General features: G+C 41.8%; 1 protein-coding gene across 3 annotated transcripts in view; it reads left to right on the top strand.

Moving 5' to 3' along the window:
• The window catches only part of LOC138194127 (glutamate receptor ionotropic, NMDA 2D), a 52303-nt gene that overhangs the window by 19267 nt on the left and 13712 nt on the right, over nucleotides 1–19324 (top strand). For all 3 annotated transcript variants that reach the window (XM_069142610.1, XM_069142608.1, XM_069142609.1), the window contains exons 5-14: nucleotides 2626–2954; nucleotides 4169–4283; nucleotides 10517–10722; nucleotides 11373–11541; nucleotides 12940–13093; nucleotides 13584–13709; nucleotides 15688–15917; nucleotides 16270–16430; nucleotides 18447–18516; nucleotides 18625–18742. In XM_069142610.1, coding sequence (XP_068998711.1) covers nucleotides 2626–2954; nucleotides 4169–4283; nucleotides 10517–10722; nucleotides 11373–11541; nucleotides 12940–13093; nucleotides 13584–13709; nucleotides 15688–15917; nucleotides 16270–16430; nucleotides 18447–18516; nucleotides 18625–18742 — 1678 coding nt within the window. The remainder of the gene's footprint in view (nucleotides 1–2625; nucleotides 2955–4168; nucleotides 4284–10516; nucleotides 10723–11372; nucleotides 11542–12939; nucleotides 13094–13583; nucleotides 13710–15687; nucleotides 15918–16269; nucleotides 16431–18446; nucleotides 18517–18624; nucleotides 18743–19324) is intronic.

Below are 19324 nucleotides of genomic sequence, written 5' to 3'. Positions count from 1 at the left end.
TATTCTCGATGTCTTGTGAATTATTTTATACGAATTTCAGCCTGTCACACTTGGTATCTTTGAAAACTTTTGGATCTACAGTAGGTAAACATTGACATGCAACTACAGGTTGAAGGAGATGAGTAAGGCCTATAAACTACAATCTTTTAGCAGGATATCAGCGTATCTAATTCACGATTCCCTTACTCTCTTTACTTTTATTGCACTTCGTCTTTGTTACCTTGTCTTCATAAGACAGTAAATGAAGTCAAAACATATTCCTATACTTCAAACTAACATCCATTATCCAGAATGAATCGTGGTTTTGGTTTTTTACTTCCGATGCGTTGTAAGCTTGCTCGTTTTCCCCTCCTTACTTCTGTCATACTTTCACTCCCACCTCCTCTCGCTCTTGCTTTCCCTCTCAACTTGCCGTTTCCCCCTACACTCCTTCATTCATCATTGTTTTCACACCATAACCTCCTTGAATCCTCCTCTTTGACCCCACGATCCTCCTGTTCAATCTTTCACTCATGTCCGTGTTCTCATGCCTCCACCCCCCTCCCCCTCCTCTTCCTCCCGCGTTCCTTTGCCGAGAGACAAGCTCACTCTCCTCTGCTACTATGCTTTTCACCGCCGTCTTTGTATGGCTATCTTTCATTCCTTCAGTCCTTTCGTCCATCCCTCTTGCTGCATGTCCTCCCGGCCACAGGCTCTCCTCTCCGTTGGCTCGGTTCAGTCTGGGTCTCAATGTCATCGCTAATGTCCCAGCATGGCCACTGCAGCTCTACGTGCGTGCGTGTGTGTGTGCAAGTGTGTGCGTGTGTATTGGATTCCTTAGGCTCCACTCTGCTCGTGTCACTGTTAATATAACACACTGCCTGCAGCGGGTGGCCTATACCAAGAGCTTTCTTTTTAACCTTCTTGCTTTTCACTACAGTCCTCTTCTTTTAGCTTTTCTCTACTGCAGGGCTAATATGTGCTTGTGATTGCTTATTGATGCCATGTATGTTTGCATTACATGCTCTCTCTCGCCCTCTCTCTGCTACATTTATGGTAATTTCTTCTATGTTGTACTGTCGATGGCCTGATGCAGGTCTCTGGGTCAATTTCTACTCAATTTCCTCTCTATCTTTTGTCACATTCTTCTTCCAGCTTCTGCCTTGTCAGTATTTGTTCTGCTCTCTCTCTCTCTCTGTTGTATGTTCCTCTCTTTCTCCATTTCCCATCTTTAGATATTGTGTGTCTGTTTATAACTCTGATTCTCTCCTTCCCTTCTCAATTCAGTCTCCCCCCTCTCTGTCTGTCACCCTCCTTCCCCCTCCGCCTCTGCCACTCTCATTCCCTGCCTAATTCACTGGAGGTTTATTGGCATACAGGCAGGATTGTTTTGCCAAGCCATTACAGTTCAAAATTCAATGAAGGCGCAATTCTCAAAATGTGCTTTCAGTCTGTTTCCCTGACTGCCCCCACCATCTATTGCATGAAAGAGTTGTCTTCCTCTTTTTTGCCCTTCAATTCCCCTTTGTCTCTTTCCTTCACTCTGTCATATTTTTGTATACGTCCTTTATTCTAAATGCTCCTATATGCTTCTTTTTGGGTCTACGTCAGCATTAAAGCTCCCATCTTCCTCTTGTCAATCCCTTCCTTCTCTTTCCGTTTTCCCTCTAACCCCTTAAAACCCCCTTTGGTCAATTTCTACCCCTCCATCCCCCCACCTCCCTCCTCCCTCCACTCTCCCTCCTCATCTCTCCTTAGCTCAGCATTTGCAGCAGAGAGCTCATCCAGTGTCACTGCTGTGTTTCTATGTTGCCTTTCTCTCTCTTTAATGTTTTTTCATCAGTCTTTCTCCTCAGACTCACTCAGTCATCCCACCTCTTCTTTCACAAATTTCTCTCCAGGCCCTGATTTCACCAAAATATATCATTCATTGGTTTCCTTCACTACCCCCTCCTATCCGATCTTGTTTGCCCACTACTTCCCTCAATCTGCTTATTTTTGCCCCTCATGTTCCCTGTTGTCTTCGGCTGTCTTCTCCGTGCTGCTTTTAATAACATGTGTCAGAGTTTAACCTCTTCCCCCTTGTTTTCCCTCAGGTGTGTTTGGTGTTTAACCATCACCCCCTCCCTTCTCCAGATTCCCTGCCTCTCCCTCACTATTTTTCTGCTCCTCCACTTATAGTTGTCTCATTTTCCCTTTCGTGTCTTACCCCTGTTTTCATTATTCATAGCTGTAACTTGTTTCATCAGGCTCAAGCTCATTAAGCACTGACCTTCATCGCCTCCTGCACCTCCTGGTTAGCACACATCCTAGGCAGCCATGCAGTCTTCCCCCTCTCTCTGGTGTGTCTGCTTCTTTCTTGAAGTCACACGCCCGACTTCGATAAACCTTATCACATCAGCTTACAGCTATCTCTCCTCTTACCTCTCCCAGAATCCTTGTTATTTGTCGATATGGCCTTTTCTATCCAACCCCCCCCTCCCGTTCAGGTGCACCTCTTCTCCAGCTCTATCTTTCTCCCCTTACTTCTCCCCCCCTCTGTCTCTCTCCACGTCTCCCCTTTCCCCTCCTTATCTCACTAGTGTGTATGTGTGTGTGTGTCTCCCCTCGTCCCTGTTCCCTCCCTGCCTTCCTACTGTCCTCCAGGTACGTTTGCTTTACTGCTCCCAGGAGGAGGCTGAGCTGGTTTTCCGAGCAGCCTGGGCCGCCGGTCAGGCCGGAGCCTCGCACATGTGGTTTGCTGTGGGGCCAGCTCTCTCAGGTTTGGGCATGGAGAACCTGCCCCGGGCTTTATTTGCAGTGCGGCCCCAGGGCTGGAGGGACGAACCTCGCCGAAGGATTGCTCGGGGTGTGTCCGTGCTGACTCATGGGGCAGTGGCGATGCGCAAGGAATACGGAACCACGGGTGGGCCAAACTTTGTCACCAACTGCATGACGGATGCCAATCAGACCCAGAGACTGCGAGGCAGGATGAGGTGAGAGGGTGATAAGGGGAAAGAGGGAAGCTCTAAAGGAAGAAAGTGAGGAGCGAAGGAAGAGAAATATTAGGTTGGAGGGTAAGTACAAGGCAGCTGGCGGGCTCCAGAAGAAATATGTAAAATAGGAAGGAACATAAATAGAGATGGAATAAGGTGTATTCTAGGAAAGGGGGTTTGGTTGGTCGCCAGAATGAACTGGAAGATATATGGGTAGAGTTGGTAGATTCAGTGTCAGAGAGCAGGCACAGAGGGGATATCTGAATTTGGAGCTGGCTATCTTCCATGCAAAATAGATGTTGTTGGTGCGTGTAGTTGTGCGTTGGCGAAATTACCCCAGCATCTGTAGCAAGCGGACCATGTCTCATGTATATTAATGAGCTAGCTTTAATATATTCCTCATAGGCTGTACAAACACACAGCAGTACATTCTAACAGGTAGCATAAGTGGTTCTGGTTATCATCTTGGTTCATTTTTAACATCAGTCATTCTCCCTCCTCCTCACACACATCACACGCAGTATTGTATAGAGAGACTACTCAAAGTTTGGTCACTGTGAAAATGAGACAAACATGTAATTAATTAGTTTATTTGCAGTAATTTTTGTAAATGATGTTCAGCACCAACAGTGTGGCAATTATTGGGAAATGATTAATGGATTCCTCTGCCTTGGTTTATAAACTATGTCCAGGAACAGAAGAGAAAGATGTTTTCATTTCCATTTTATTTGCACTGCTACCTGCTGTTCACTGTCTGCAACTACACGCTGCTGTTCCATCTCAAGCTTTCTGTCATGCAACAGAAAAAGCTTTCAGATTTTCTGTTTTGAAGCCAGCAAGATGACATAAGGAGACAATTAGAGGGTCTGTCCCATGTGATTATCAGACAAACTATAGAGCTCGCAGCCGATGCAGAGAGCAGCAGTTGTTTGACTTCAAAGATCCTGACAATTCTGTGTGTCTGATCATTTGTCTGTGCATTGGATTAACAGACAAGCCCTGACTGTCACCACAGAGCTACTGTTATTTAGTTTCAACTGGAAACAGAACAACGAAGGCGTTCTGTTACATGAAAATCAACCTTTAGATTTCTGTTTCTGTTCTCTCCCGTATCCTCTAAGAAAACTGTTAATTCATTTACTGATATTATGTGCTTTCTGTCACACACTTACTGTCTGCCTGTCTCCTTCTTCCTCCATCCAACAACAACGCAGGTATTTCAGCAACATCACGCTCGGCGGTCGAGACTACTCCTTCAATGGTGATGGTTACCTGTCCAACCCGTTCCTGGACGTCATCTCTTGGACACCTGGACGTGGGTGGGAAGATGTAAGGATCAGTTCTTTGAATCATGCACTGTGAGAGGAGAAAAGGCTTATATATTATTTTGTTTTTTGCATAAATTGTTTTTGTAAATGTTGAGATACCGGAGACACTCATTTTGTCCTCTGTGAAACTGAAAGAACAAACGCTCCTAGCAGTTGAACCGAGAGCAGTTTTTTTTTTTTTTGCTGATTCAAGCAATATTTTAGGTCTTACTCTCTCTATGTGAGCTACAGAACCAGAGCAGCTACATGTTGCACTGGCCTCTGAAATAGGAATATAAACCTGACAGTGTAGACAAGCAGGTCACCTGGGCTCATGTTCATGTAAAGTTCACCACGGCTATCAGTGCCCAAGGCATAGGACAGAAGCCGGCTGCTGGCCATTTGACTGTGTTTTGTTTGGCCTGCTGTGCCTGTTAAGCTGCTGCTGCTGCTGCTGCTGCTGCTTCTCTGTATCTCTGATTTTTCCTGCTTAAAGTACACTAATGCAGTAACACACTCACACACAAAAATCAAATTATTACAGTTGATATTTGATTAATCCTTTCAGTCACTCATTAAACAAAAATGACAAACAATAGAAGTTTCTGCTTTTTTTGGTGTTACGTAGTTGTACATTATAGCCTCTTGGTTATTATGATGAATCAATTCATAAAAAATAATTAAAACTCACTACAAGATTAAAAGATAGATTCACACATACATTCACTTCATACAATACTCACATGGCCATATGTGCCTTCAAAGACAAATTGGCTACTGTGAACTGCCTCTCCGTACATGTCGTGAAGTAACACTATCCTGGTGCGTTTCCATGGCAAGACATGCAAGACAAAACCCACAGTCATTTTTTTTTTCCACAATCCATTTTAAAGTTAAGGCGGAGATAATATGAGGCTTTATTAGTCAGAGTTATCCAAATCAAGTGGGTGCGTTCCAAAGTTACCGTCTCTTCAGTATGAAATTCCTTTTTTGTCTTGCCCTGAATGTGTTTCCTTGTTGAGATGCCGAATAGAGGGAGCGTAACACAAAGAGGAAATTTTGTACAAAATGACTGTAACTTTGGAAGATACCTACTTGATTTGCCCTGTGGTGACTTATGCTGTGATTTGTAACTATATTAGTAAAACTGATGTGAAGGTGTATTAACTCACATTAAGTTTTACATTAGCTCATATAGACTGGATTTTGGATTGCATTTCCACAAAGGTGGAGGACTGGGGATTTTGTCCCCTCTTTCTTATTTTGGAGTTGCACTGAGAAGAAATCACTTCAACAACCAGTACAGAGAGAGACAAATCGTTAAATATATACATGTATATTTATGGGATTGAGAAAGTTGTGTTTAGACAGACTTAAAAAGGTAATGTCCTCACACATTTCTTTCTTTGTGCATTTAATAGAAAGCAACATCCTGGTGTTGTTAAGATCAATAGTTGCTGATTTGTTTCTACTTTCTGAGTATGTTTTCAAGTGTTTGCTGTAAAATTTAGATTTAAATGGCGCTGAAGATTTCTTGGTGTCATCACCATCTGGTTGTGGACTCACAGTTATTTGGTGTGTCTGAGTGTCTTGTCTACATATTGTCAGTGTATGTGCATCCAGCAAGCACCGCTACCCTCGGCATGTCATGAATATTTTATAAAACTGTGGTTTGTTCAGAAATCCTTAATATGAAGTCTTGTCACCTGTTGGAGATGTTTTCCCTCTAATGCGCTGGGATTTTACCCATGTCAGTGTCAGAAGAGAGAGCGATGCTCATTTGCTCAGGCACACACCAGTCCCTCAATACCACCCAGTACATGCATAGAGACACACAACATCCTCAGAACATGCACTCTGCAGCGACACATAATCGCTCACTACTGCACAAATACAAATAGCGATGCACCCTCACAAGCACACATAAGCACAAATGCATACACTGGTGGTTCTCAGCCTCCTGCTGGTTTTAACAGCCCACCAGAGTCCAGTCACAGCGTGTCGTAACATGCTGACTTCTGCCATATCCCTCAAATCCCTTTCAATTAGAAGCTCCTGTGCTGGTCCTTCAACTATGTGCAAACCCGGGGTACGAAACCCGCCCACCCGCCCACACACACACACACACACACACACACACACACACACACATACACACGCTCAGAGTTTCCACACAGACATCCACATGTGTGCACACAAATGAGGGCACATACTTCATGCTTACACATATGCTGACACCCTTCTTGCATAAACCCTATCACATGCATACACACACGTGCACAATGAGGATAAGACGCCTCTATCTGCCTATTATGCACATCCACGCTGTTGGCTCTCCCTGAATATTTAATGTTCTCTTTACAATGACTGCACCATTAGCTAGAGCCTGGGAGCACCCAGCTAAGCTTACTGAAACACTGCAGACTAGTACTGAAGGTTGTCCAGCATTAGCGCGGCTTGTTTCGACTATGGAGACAGCACACAGAACTAGATGTTGCAGGATATTACAATAATTTAATGAAATTTTTTAAAGGCCACTCACAGCTGCTGAGGAATAACATTTTACTATAAAGTGGCTCCCAGTCATCAAACTTTTGCTCCAAACCAGAATAATTTCTCTGCTCCCAAAATGTTCTTGGAAAAATGTCCAAGTTGGTAATTTTTTGCTGTTCTTTTTCTGACGTTTATCTTCGCTCCCTTCTGGGTATTTGTTTTATAGAGTAGTGTGTTCTCCTGTAAGCTCTGTCTGTTTCCTGTCTGGGTTCCCTGAAAGTGTTTTGATTGAATGTCTGTTGCGTAGCTGCGGTCGAAGTGCAGTCGAGATACTGTCATTGTTGCCACCGCCTCTTCCTCTCTGCCAGCGCTTGCATTACCCAGACAGGCAGGCTGCACAAAGCTGCCAAACTTTACTCTACTGGCCTGCTTAAGCACTCACATTCTTATTTATCTTTGTGTGTGTGTGTGTGTGTGTGTGTGTGTGTGTCTGTGTGTTTATGCATGTGCTTGTACAGTTTCCATGTGCACCTTCTTTTATGTCACCTCGGTTGCACTTGTCACGACACTTAGATGTCACTTTTATCAGGTGATAACACCAAGAAGTGTCAAGTGATGCTGCAAGAAGGCTTACAAAAAAAAAAATATCTTCCTGGGTGTGGTTGTGCCTTGTGCTGCTTTCAAAAGTCTGAACGTCCCAGGCACCCAGGCACGAGCATCCAACACATCCAGACAGCATATAAACTATGCAAAGAGAAGGAGAAAGTAATGATACAGCTTGACAGAGGGACAGTTGACGGACATTTTTAGGTCAACAGTGGACACTGAACAATGTGGCCTCACAGCATCACTAAGAACAGATGTTAAATATCACAATGAAATGAAAATCTGTGTTGTGCACATGTATAAATGGCTCTAAAAGTGCACCAGACAGCAAACCACATAAAATGAAACCATAACTTAGGCCCCAGGCTATTCAATGTCATAGAGGTTAAAGCTGTGAAAGTTTTCTGCTTGCCACAGTCACAGTAACTCCCTCCATAAAGCCCTCTGTCCATCTACGGTATGAGTTAATTGCTTCATCATACTCAATGACATTATGCCTGAATTCTTTTGAGCATTTTTATGCTTTTTTTTTAACATTGACAGAGGAGATTGACTGGAAATGAGGGGTACGAGTGCAGGGGAATGACATGCAGTGAATGTGTGCCCCGCCCGGGAATGAAATTGGGGACTCGCTGCTCAGGGTTTATGCGGCCATGTTGTGTGCGCCCTAACCAGGCGGCTATCGGATTGTCCCATTATATGTAAATGATTATTATTTTGTTCAGTGTCAGATTTGACACTGATGTAAATTACTTGTACAAGCTTATCTGCATAACCACTTTAGCCGCATAAATCAGTGCAGCCTTTGCACATGCACAGATTTGTCAGGTAATTGCTCGCGTCCCACACAACAATGAATATTTAGGTCCAGGTTGTTGCTCTAAGACGAGCTGTAAGTAGTACTTGAATGAAGCCTATGATATTCAGTTTTTTTTCTCGACTTGTCAGAGAGATGTTAATTTATTTCTCTTGTCATTTTGTGTCACAGTTGGTGTTGCTATATTGTGTTGTTTTATATTGTGCAATTTATTTTTCTCCATCTGTGTAATAGAAGGGCTGTCAAAATGATGCAAGTCCATACAAACAATGGAAACAAATAAATTTAATGAACATCTCTGAAATTGTTGCAACAATCATCAAACATTATGAGGTTTGATAAACAGCACACACTGAAAGGCTTTCTCGGATTGCATTACAGCTTATAGGTGATCATGTTACTGTGTACATGACTCCGTAACTGTACAAATCACAGGTTAATTGTGTAATAGAGACTTTATCGCTTCATAAAAGCATGCATATTTATCAGTGGAAATTAAAGTGTTTTTAGGCAAAGATAAAAAAAAAAAACAATTTCAAGTCATTTAACAAAATATGAAAATGAACTCAAAGCTTTCACATGAAAAGATTATTTTTCTGTTCTTTATCTGATTTTTCCCACCACAAGTATCTGTGTCTTCAGACGTTAACAAAGCTCTTTGTTTAAGGACACATGTTGCAGCTCTACAGTCAATCCCTTCTCAAGCTGTTGTAGCTCTCAAAAACTGCTGACTACAGTTGTGTTTGATCTTGATCAGATATTTCTGTTTTCAAATACATTAAAAGTAGCATGGGTCAATTTACTTGAAACATTTAGGTTCTCATTGAAAACGTTTGACATTAATTTACTAATTAGGGTGATACTTTTTGCATACTTTCTCATCCCAGATGCTTTTAAACAGCTCCAATGTATCCACACCTAGATGTCACATGTTGTGTATTTAATACTAATACTAATCTGCTGCTTGTATTATTTCACCACGCAGTTATAAAACAAGATTGTAAACTAAACAAACAATATTTCCTGAAGGGGAGGTTCGTCACACATACTCTTTTAAAAGGCAGGACATTCGAAAGTTTTGCGACAACTTGGTTGAAACTAAGAGGGTAGGACACCTTAAATATATATATATACACATCAATAGACTTTCCCCGTCTCCACTTGATGAAAGCAACGCCAATGTTAACTCTCGTTTTGCTTTTATTTTGCAAAGAGTTTTAGCCATCGTTGTGTTTACTGTTCCATTCAATTTCATAAGACGTTAGAATACGCTATTTCTTCATCTTGAGACGCTGAACTGAGAATAGACTGGACGGCACTGATCCTCACTATCGCCTATTGATGTGCAGGGTGGTATTACGAGACGAGACACACTGGGGTTAGCTGGTTAGCATGCTTTCAGCAAACATCTGTGTAACGCAATACATAGATGTCTTTGATATAACTTAAAAACTGTTATTCCTTCACAGTATGTGGAAAAATTTTGTTAATTTTAGAATGTTTTAAATTAGAAATTGTACATATTGCCCCTTTGAATAATCATCTTATGGTTACACAAATATACCTGGTTTCAAGAGGCTCAGCTGGTGCTGTCTGCATCTACAGTTTAATACTGGTGCATTCATTTAGAATGGCAAACCTCTGTCATAGATGTCCAGTTAAAGTGTCTGGTCATTAATTTACACCATCTCCCAATATGAATCCAGAATCATTTTCAGTTGTTATGGCATTAATGGGAATGACTCGTGGATGCACTTATTAAAGTCTCCTCACACATCCTTCTACTCTGTATAGCTATCACACTTGGATCAGCCTCTCTACTGGATGCTTAGACACAACATTAATAACAACCCTTCCTTCGAACTGTCTTGCAAGACAGCCATAAAGAGAATCCCAAGGATGTAATGTTGGGATTGGTAACTGTTATTTTATTGAATGTCTAACTAACAGAACTAACCACTGCATTTCCTTTCAGAGATATTTTCAGACATTACTGGAGGACATTTTATCCTGCAAAAAGGCTAGTACAAGCCAAAATATTCTTTGGAAAACATTCTGTTTCCAAAAATGGTTACATGAACTGATTCTGTCATGCATTTGGAAAACCTTTGTTTTAAAAACTTGAAATGTAAGTCAAAGTGAGAAAATTTTGGGCACCTTTTTTCTACGATACAGATCTACAAGATCTTGACAGTGTGAATGTGGTTTGATTATGTTTTTGATGCTTTGTGTTCAGTACAGTAAAGATGACATGTTTATTTATCATTATAAACAAAGAAAAAAACAACTTATTTGTGTGCTCCACCTTTCTCTAATATTTCTCTCGTGTGTTCCACTAGGTAGGCTGGTGGGAGAACGGCGTGCTCAGGCTTCGGTACCCTGCCTGGTCGCGCTACGGGCCATTCCTTAAACCACCTGATGATGCCCAGCACCTGCGAGTTGTCACTCTGGAAGAAAGGCCATTTGTCATTGTTGAGCTCGCTGATGCTGCATCCGGAACCTGCATCCGTGACTCGGTTCCCTGCAGACGACCCCTTAATGCCAGGTTTGAATGCTTTGTGTGAAAGAGAAATTTAGCTTTGAACTGATGTGTTCAATTATGGATGTCATGTTACTGTTCCTTTCCACACTATAATATTAACATTTTCATTTCCATGAGTTGCCTGTCGGGAAATAATATTAATAAAAATGTAATGGTACAAAAAGAGGAGCTGCCGCTACTTTATTTAACAGTGTTATGAATGAAGTTCCTAAGCTCTCATGATGCCGTCCAATTGTGGTGACATCAGTCACCTATCAAAACTGTGGTCTCTTCACTCTCTGGCGATGATCAATAACAGACTGCTCTCTCGAGGATCACTGGAATGACTCAGGGGTCTGGAATCAGATATGACCACAGTGGAGCTTTATGGTTCATCAGCTTCTGAAGGGATGACAGCACCTATCCTACACTGGTCGATCAAACCTGTCACTAAGGGCCAGGCCACAATATCCCTTTCCTTTCCTTTCCTTTCCTTTCCTTTCCTTTCCTTTCCTTTCCTTTCCTTTCCTTTCCTTTCCTTTCCTTTCCTTTCCTTTCCGTCCCCTTTCCTTGAAACGCACCATTACACAGCCAGGTGCCATTTGTTCGTCTTTCGGTTTGACACTTTTACTTTGAAGTTTTTACTTATTTCTCCTTCCCTTCCTCTTTCTCAGTGCCATTCATGAGGGTGTGGCTCCCATGAAGCAGTGCTGCAAGGGCTTCTGCATTGACATCCTCAAGAGGTTGGCCAAGATTGTCGGCTTCACCTACGACCTGTACTTAGTGACCAATGGGAAACATGGGAAGAAAATTGATGGGGTTTGGAACGGCATGATCGGAGAGGCAAGTCTTTGTGTGTGTGTGTGTGTGTGTGTGTGTGTGTGTGTGTGTGTGTGTGTGTGTGTGTGTGTGTGTGTGTGTGTGTGTGTGTGTGTGTGTGGATGCCTGTGGTTCTGCCTGTCTGCCTTTGTGAGCAATGTGCTCTCAATGTCGGTCCCGTGTCACTTGTGTATGTGTGAAAGGTGTGTGCGCTTGTCGCTGTGCTTCTGCCTATTTTGCATTGCGTTGTTAGTCAACGAGCTGCATAGTAGCATTCCTCAGCGTGTGGTTCTGCATCCTGGGTGACCAGTTAAACGCTATGTGTCACATCAATCACTGTGAGAGTTATGGCCTCTTAACCACTGCCAGCAATCAGACAGCTGTCATTTATTACACATACGTATATACACACAAATGTGCAGACCCAAACATTTACTGTATTAGAGGGCAAAAAGCACAGTTCCTGCAAACACACTCTCCTACAAACACATCCCCACAGTCTGTATATCTGCACAGACGCATCCTGGTTCACACCAACTCAAAGAAGCACATACACACATTGTCAGACACCCCCTGGCTAGTTGCGATTAGTCCTTGATATTTTCTTGGCAATATGGTTCATGATCCCCCATCAAGAAAAGACACAGAGATGCCGGCGGAAAAATTATAACAAAAACAGGCCCAGACAAGAACGCACACATACTCACACATACTGACACATACTGAGATCGATACGGGTGCTGCTGTTTCATTGAAGTGCCCTGCTGTTTCTATCTTTGTCCCAGAGGGAACTTGCCAAACTCCAGTTGTCACAGGTTCCAAAACAGTTTCACTCTGCTCTCCTGCTTTATCATTTATAACTTGAGCCCAGGCCAGAGCTGTCTGTCGAATCTATTTTCACATGCAAAAGGCCAAGCAAATTTTGTTTTCTCAAACTAATGTCTGTCTTTTGATCAGATCCTCCAAAGGCTGCCATTCTTTGATCAGGTAATCCAGAGACTTGGCAAAGTTGAGAGGATGGTGCTTTGCTTTTCGCTTCCCTTCATTTTTCTGCTGATTTGCTCTGAAGAGCGGATGTGCCATGTCTAATGTAGATTAACATTTCACTTGTACAATCAGCAGACACAGCGGTTTTCAGGTTTTTGCTAGATGGTGGCAGGAAGAAGAAGGGCCTGGGTTCATTTTGTATGCTAAAGAGATGCACAGGAGACATGTGTTGGGTATTTGTACTGGACTGAATCCTGGCATTCCTCATGCAGGCACATTTGAGGATGTAGAAAGGGTCAAGGTGTAGAAATGTCAGGGTCTCACCTGAAAGCAAACCCTTGTGGGCTGTAAAATATTGTCTATGTCTGCATGTTACAACCACAGGATCTGCCCATTATTACATTTCTTTCTTACCACTGTTCTCGTCCTGTTTAGGTGGTGTACAAGCGAGCTGATATGGCCATTGGCTCTTTGACTATCAATGAGGAGAGGTCAGAGGTCGTGGATTTCTCCGTCCCCTTTGTGGAGACAGGGATCAGTGTCATGGTCTCCCGTAGCAACGGCACTGTCTCACCATCAGCTTTCTTAGGTAAGAGGCTGTGTTTATGGGAGGCATCGAGCTGATGTACAGAATCTAATCTAATTGTAAAGTGTTGAGTTTGCATAAAACGCCTCAGTCTTTGGTTGCTGGTCTTTACATCTAGATTAGCTGCTATTTTTTTTTTCTCAGCTGCTCGTCTTCTTAACTTTTACTTTCACACTGTCAGCAGACTCAAGGCTCCAGCGGGAGAACAGTGTTATTGGCCTATGGACTGCATTGGGATGGTTGTAAAAGGGAAAAACAGCGTTTATAGACTTGTGGAGAATGTTTGCTCCAATGGTTTCTACTTTCATTGCACAGGGCTCCTCTCTGCATATGTATTCTTCTTAATTTGCCAGGTTTATTCAACTTTCTTGTCCCTTATATTGATACTGAATGAATGAATCATAATTATGATTTAATTATGCAGTAAAAAAAAAATTCTGTTTAATAAGTGCTTATTTTATGTGTTTAAGTCTTATTTTGTTGTCCTTCACAGAGCCCTACAGTCCAGCGGTGTGGGTGATGATGTTTGTCATGTGCCTGACCGTGGTGGCTGTGACAGTCTTTATCTTTGAGTTCTTCAGCCCTGTGGGCTACAACCGCAGTCTTCAGACTGGAAAGAGTAAGTGATGAGTTTAAGCTGTGTTTCCCAAATAAATGTCTCTGTATGCAGCCCATCACTGTTGCCAAATAAATCAAATGGATAAACACTGGACACTGTTGGAAAACTGGGTAAAAACAAAATCAAAGTAAATGTGATTTCTGTTAAGAATCATGATAAACTTTTTTTTTGTCTCAAATGAGTTTTCTTGCTCTCTGATTGGTCAGCTGTCACATTTTGATTTGATTTATTTTGCACAAATTACACAAGATTTTACAAGAGAAAAAAAAGAAAATTCAGTGCAGTGCAGGGAAAAAATACAAAAAATACACAAAAAAATAAAAAATAGGCAAAATACGCAGTGGGCTTATTGGAAGCCTCCGCCCGATAATGTTAAAAATTTACAGTTACAGAAAATACAAAGTTTACATAATAATATTACCACATAAAAATAATAGAAACAAATAACAACAGAATATAGGTTACAACAATCACAGCAAAAACAATAAAGTCGATATAAAAGCAAAAAGATATGAGTATGGTGATGGATGAGAGTGTATATGCGTATGTTACAGTTACAAAACAGAAGGGAAATCTTTTTTTAAGCACCTTTTCAAGCATTTAATAGAGGAAAAGCTTTTTGTCAGATTGGAGAGGTCCATAATTTGGTGCCCCTGTATCGAATTGAAAATTGACCTCTGCAGGTGAGAAATTTAGGCGGATGAAGTTCTGAGACTCGACGGGTAGAGTAATAGTGAACCTGTGAATTTGCTTTAAAGTAGTCTTTTACTGTTTGGGAATATTTCTTAAATATAGATAAGGAATAATAAAAGTCCAAGAATAGACCCCTGTGAAACCCCACATAGTAGTCTAGCTTTGTTGGAATAGCAACCCTTTATGCAAACAAACTGTCTTCTGTTGGTGACAATTTTTTAACCATTTGTATGAAGTATCATGAAAATCATATTTGTGCAGTTTTTCCAGTAGAATATGATGATTAATGGTATCAAAAGTCTTTGAGAAGTCAATGAAAATACTGCAGGCAAATTCATTTTTATCGAATGCAGAGGTAACTTTGTCAATCAGGTGAACCAGGGCCATGTCAGTAGAGGGATTTTTCAGGAAACTATACTGGTATTTATAAACAATTGAATTGTAATCTAGATGAAAAATAATCCTTTTGTATATCATTTTTTCTAATATTTTTGAAAAACATGGCAAGATAGATATGGTTCTATAGTTATCAAAACAATATAGATCATCTGCTATAAACAGAGGAATAACTTTTAAATCCTCTGGTACAATGCCATTCAGAATGAACTGCTGGACATTTTGAATGTGCTGCCCTGAATCCTTCACTGTGAGTGTGGCAAAGAGCAAATTATACCTACAGTATGTTGAACTGCGTCCAAGTATTCTCGATATTGAAGCAGCCATTTATTATTCAGCAGCATAGTTTGTACCCCCTGTGATATTCAGTATGCCTGATGCCTTGGCCAGCCCGACTTGCCTCTTTTACTGCATGATTGCTGTGCTCTACATAATTTTACTTCTCTGTCATCCTCCCGTATACCCCTCTCCTTCGCTCTCATCTTTCTTCTTCCTTCCTCCTTCACTCCTGTCGTGTAAAGGCAGGGGTGTTTCAGCCCTTTCAATGGTGATTTGCACCATGTGGTTTAATCATTTGTAAGATCACGTAGCAGCTGAATTGAAAGCTGCCATCCTCGAAACGTATAGTCATAGTAGAGGTTTGGTGTCAAAAGCTGGATAGTTGTTTTTTTTTCTTTTTTAATATACCGTAAGCCCATTTTACTGATCATTCAGGGAAGTTTAATTTGAATCGGCTGATTCACTTGCAGTCAGAGACTAGTGAATACAGTATTGTGACGTGTACTGGCTGGATTGCTTTCTTGACAAAAATAATGTTACAACTACTCATTACGCTCCAAAGACTTTCATTATGCCTCGCCCTCTTTTTCTCCTTTGTCATTCTTTGCAGAAGCTGGAGGGTCTACTTTCACTATAGGAAAGTCGGTCTGGCTTTTGTGGGCCATTGTCTTCAACAACTCTGTGCCAGTGGAAAACCCGAGAGGAACCACAAGTAAGATCATGGTGCTGATCTGGGCCTTCTTCGCTGTCATCTTTCTGGCCTCCTACACTGCTAACCTGGCCGCCTTCATGATCCAGGAGGAGTACATTGACACAGTGTCAGGCCTCTCGGACAAGAAGGTAGTTCATTGAATGAATACTGATTAAGTAGAGAAAGCAGAAGGAGAATTAAAGTCTTAGAGTGAGCTAAATCCCATGCATTTGAATGTTAAATTGATTAAAGCACAGGAATTTAGAAATGAATGAAATCTCATTTAACATAACTCAATTACCACAGTTCTTGAACACTTAAAAGACACTCCTAAATACTACTTTAAGTCCACAGACTGCTCTCTTTTTCAAAGATTTGACTGTGCATGGAGTGTTGTAAGCTAGTCTGAGTGGACAGAAATAGGTCAGACAGATTGGTGCACAGCCTGGTGTGTCTCATGCCCCTTCCGTCTCCCTCCCTCGCCTCCCTTTGCTTTGCTAGTTTCAGCATCCCGAAGAGCAGTACCCACCTCTGAAGTTTGGCACAGTGCCCAACGGGAGCACAGAAAAAAACATCCGCTCCAACTACCCAGACATGCACCAGTACATGGGCAAATACAACCAGAGAGGAGTGGAGGACGCCATCCTGAACCTCAAGACCGGGTCTGTCTGAGCTCGTACATGTGTTTTGCTAGATCTTTGCCTTTCTCCACATCTTGCTCGTAGTTTTACAGAAACGTAATTCCCATTCAAGCACGTTTTGCAAGTTTTTATTTATTAATTTAACTAAGTTTCTAAAATTCTCAATCTTTACTCAAGCCTCTATAAAACTCGATTTTTGTTCGCTTGAGACATGAAATCTTTTTGCCTTTAGAGGCGTTTAACATGCTAGACAACAACAACCAAGATGATCAAATAATATATTAAGTACAGATGCAAAAATGTAAAAAGAAACAAGATCCAGATTAAATAATGAGGCAAACATGATGCGCTGTGTCAGCATATAAATCAGAACAAAAATCTCAGATTCTATAACGCAAACTCAGATTATTTCCTCAAATCAGACAAACCAAATTAGGTTTCTTTTTTTTCCAGATAGTGAACTCTAGTGATGAAAGTACATTTGTCAAAAAAATAAAGTCATGATTGGACTAAATCATTTAAAAAGGGTTTTAACTACTGAAGTGTTCAGACTGCAATATAATTACCCAATAATAGTTGTCGGTTTTTTTTTCCTCAAATTGTACATCTTTAATTTATACAACAAAAATGTCTACTAAGTCTTGCTGTCAAATTGTCACCAGATGTTGACGGTCATTGACAACACAGTCACACTGTTTTGGAGTTGATGATCACATTTCATGATCTTCCTAAACTCATGGTGTTGCCCAGTAGATATTCACATTTCCACTCCTTTTAGCACTTAAGAGACATCACATAATTGAAAGTTCATTCTTGATCCTGGAAACAGCAGTGGATAATATATACAATCTCGCCACGAGCTCAATTCAGCAAGGCCATTATTCTTACATCGACCCACCCATTAACAAAGCGGCTTATGTATATGGTAATTATTTTGTTTTTGTTGGACAAAATGGAAAAAATTGCAGCAAAGATTGACAGCAGATCTGGCCTGCTTTCATTGTTTTGCTGTTTTTATTTTTTTATTTTTGTAATGTTCTCGCTCTTGCACCAGCAGGCCATCATACAGAGTGGCATTCTTTTCAACTCCAACTAACATTTCACATCTTTTGTCACACTTCATGCTTTCCTGCACAGATTCTCTCACCTTTACTCTTTCCCGCTCACTCTCTCTCCACCTTCGTCGCTATCTCCACCCGCCCACACAGTGCAAGCAGCATTTCCCTCTTCAGTTTCTAGTAGAATCTCTATCACCCGTCATATGTTGGATAATCCCAGTTTACTTTATCCTAAGCCTCTGTCAGCGTCCCCCCCCATTGCCTCGACACCACAATTATAACTCAGTGTTAACATTCACAAAAATAAGAAACTCGTGCTTTTCTCCTGCAGTTTTTTTCCCTGTTCTTTAGTACTTATTTTTCTCTTCTTCTCGCTGCTCAGCTGCCCTCTTATGTTACCATTTCTTTTCTTTCTCCTTCTCTTTTTTGGTCCATTCTTTTACCTCCCAGTGTGCTTCCTCGGTGTGTCTGTATTTAAACTTTATAATCCTCATCACTCTCTGGTTCTATCCCATGTCTTTTCCCCCCTGAAGTGTGTAAATCTTTCCCCCCTCTTACTCTCTCTCTCTCTCTCTGTCTCTCTCTCTCTCTCTCTCTCTCCCTGTCACTGCGCTCTTCGCACTGTATAAATCCCCATCCTCTTCGCCCCCTCCGCCTCCTCCACCACCTTCCTTCTACCTCTTACTCACACATCTTTCCCTGATCTCTGTCTTATTTTATTCTCCTTGTGTTTTCACTCTTTCTGCCAAACCTGCTTTACTATTCCACCCTTCCTCCCTTTTCTTGTTATGATTTAACTTTTTATGCCCTCTCCATCACTCGCTCTGCCTGTCTGCCGTATATTTTTGCACCCTGACTCTCTTCCCAGGTATACTGCAGAGATACACCTTTGTGCCCCCCCCCTCCGCCAGTCTCTCCATCCCTTTGCTCCTTCTCTCCCATTAAATGATGAATGAATTCTCCCTTCATCCCTTTACAGGAAACTGGATGCTTTTATTTATGATGCTGCAGTATTGAACTATATGGCCAGGAAGGACGAAGGTTGTAAGGTAAGGACTAAACCCCAAACAGGTGCTTTTGCTTGTACTTTGTGGATTAAACATGTGTTTGCCCCTCGGTAAGTTTTTCAATATCTGCACACTGTCCTTCTTTCCAAGGTGATGACCATAGGCTCGGGGAAGGTTTTTGCCACCACAGGCTACGGTATCGCCCTGCACAAAAACTCACGCTGGAAACGTCCTCTTGACCTGGCCCTGCTGCAGCTGGTGGGAGATGGTGAGAACTATTGGGCGGGGGGGACACGGCACAGAGGAAAATAATTAGGGCAATGGAGGGGCAAAGGGAAGGTTATGGGTAAAATGATGGCACAAAGAAACTAGCAACAGAGTGGCACGAGGGAGGGGGGTGGATGGAGGACACAGGGGGTAGATGAATGAGAGGATGTTGAAGAGTGGATGGGGGAATATAAGGTGGGGAGAGAGAGATGGTTGTAAGAGGTTTTGATTGTGACAGAGGGAATAATGGTGTGTAGGAGAGGTCTGATGGTGCTGTTGAAAAGGTTTGTAAGTCTCTTTATTGGCTATAAGAGAGGAGGAGAAAGAAAAGGGGAGGTGGGAGCTCAAAAAATATAATTTGTTTCATAGCAAAAATCACTTGATTGTGGCTGTGAATATGTACCCCCCCACTCTCTTAATCTGCTCACTCCTACAAACCTATCTGACTTCCTCTCGCTTCTCTATTTTTCCGGCTTGGATTGGTAAAAGAAAAAAGGCTTTACTTGTGTGAGTCAGTGTTGTAAAAAAAACTTCTGTGGTGACATATTTACGCTCATTACAGATTAGCTGAGACTGACACAGA

The sequence above is a fragment of the Embiotoca jacksoni genome, unplaced genomic scaffold (assembly GCF_022577435.1).
Source record: "Embiotoca jacksoni isolate LCO1_2020_lvr unplaced genomic scaffold, fEmbJac1.0.p SCAF_11, whole genome shotgun sequence".
Classification (NCBI taxonomy): domain Eukaryota; kingdom Metazoa; phylum Chordata; class Actinopteri; family Embiotocidae; genus Embiotoca; species Embiotoca jacksoni.
The sequence above is the reverse complement of the archived record's forward strand: the minus strand, read 5'-3'. Positions and strand labels throughout refer to the sequence as shown.